This window comes from Eimeria mitis, genomic scaffold (genome assembly GCF_000499745.2).
Source record: "Eimeria mitis Houghton genomic scaffold, Emh_scaff2468, whole genome shotgun sequence".
Lineage (NCBI taxonomy): Eukaryota > Apicomplexa > Conoidasida > Eucoccidiorida > Eimeriidae > Eimeria > Eimeria mitis.
This window is the reverse complement of record NW_013570806.1, coordinates 2,535-2,991: the sequence shown is the minus strand read 5'-3', so window position 1 is coordinate 2,991 and position 457 is coordinate 2,535. Positions and strand designations below refer to the sequence as shown.

The window sequence follows — 457 nt, the reverse complement described above, 5'->3', positions numbered from 1 at the left end:
TGCTGCTGCTGCTGCTGCTGTTGCTGCTGTTGCTGCTGCTGATGCGGTTGCTGCAGCAGCTGTTGTTGTTGCTGCTGCTGTTGATCCTGCTGCTGCTGTTGTTGTTGTTGCTGCTGCTGCTGCTGCTGCTGTTGTGGTTGCTGCTGCTGCTGCTGCAGCAGCTGCTGCAGCTGCTGCTGCTGCTGCCGCAGAGAAGTAAAGAAACCTACTACAGACGGCGGCAGCTGCTGCAGCAGAAACTCAAACCCAAAGGGGGCCCTTGGTGGTTCTGCTGCTGCAGGCACGGGGTGTATAGGCAGCTTCATCACTGAGTATCTCCTGCTGCTGCTGCTGCTGCTGCTGCTGCTGCTGCTGCTGCTGCTGCTGCTGCTGGTGAGGATCAGAGGAGAACGGGAAGGCAGAAATGCCAGCCGCAAAGAAGAAGGAATGAATCTGCTGCTGCTGCTGCTGCTGCTGT

General features: G+C 58.0%; 1 protein-coding gene across 1 annotated transcript in view; it reads right to left on the bottom strand.

Annotated features, from left to right (window-relative positions):
• The window catches only part of EMH_0054230 (uncharacterized protein), a gene marked incomplete at both ends in the record, with an annotated part of 1,530 nt that extends 1,225 nt beyond the window's left edge, over nt 1–305 (bottom strand). The window contains one exon of the mRNA XM_013497094.1: nt 3–305. Within this exon, the coding sequence (XP_013352548.1) occupies nt 3–305 (303 nt within the window). The remainder of the gene's footprint in view (nt 1–2) is intronic.
• Between the last annotated feature and the right edge of the window lie 152 nt (nt 306–457).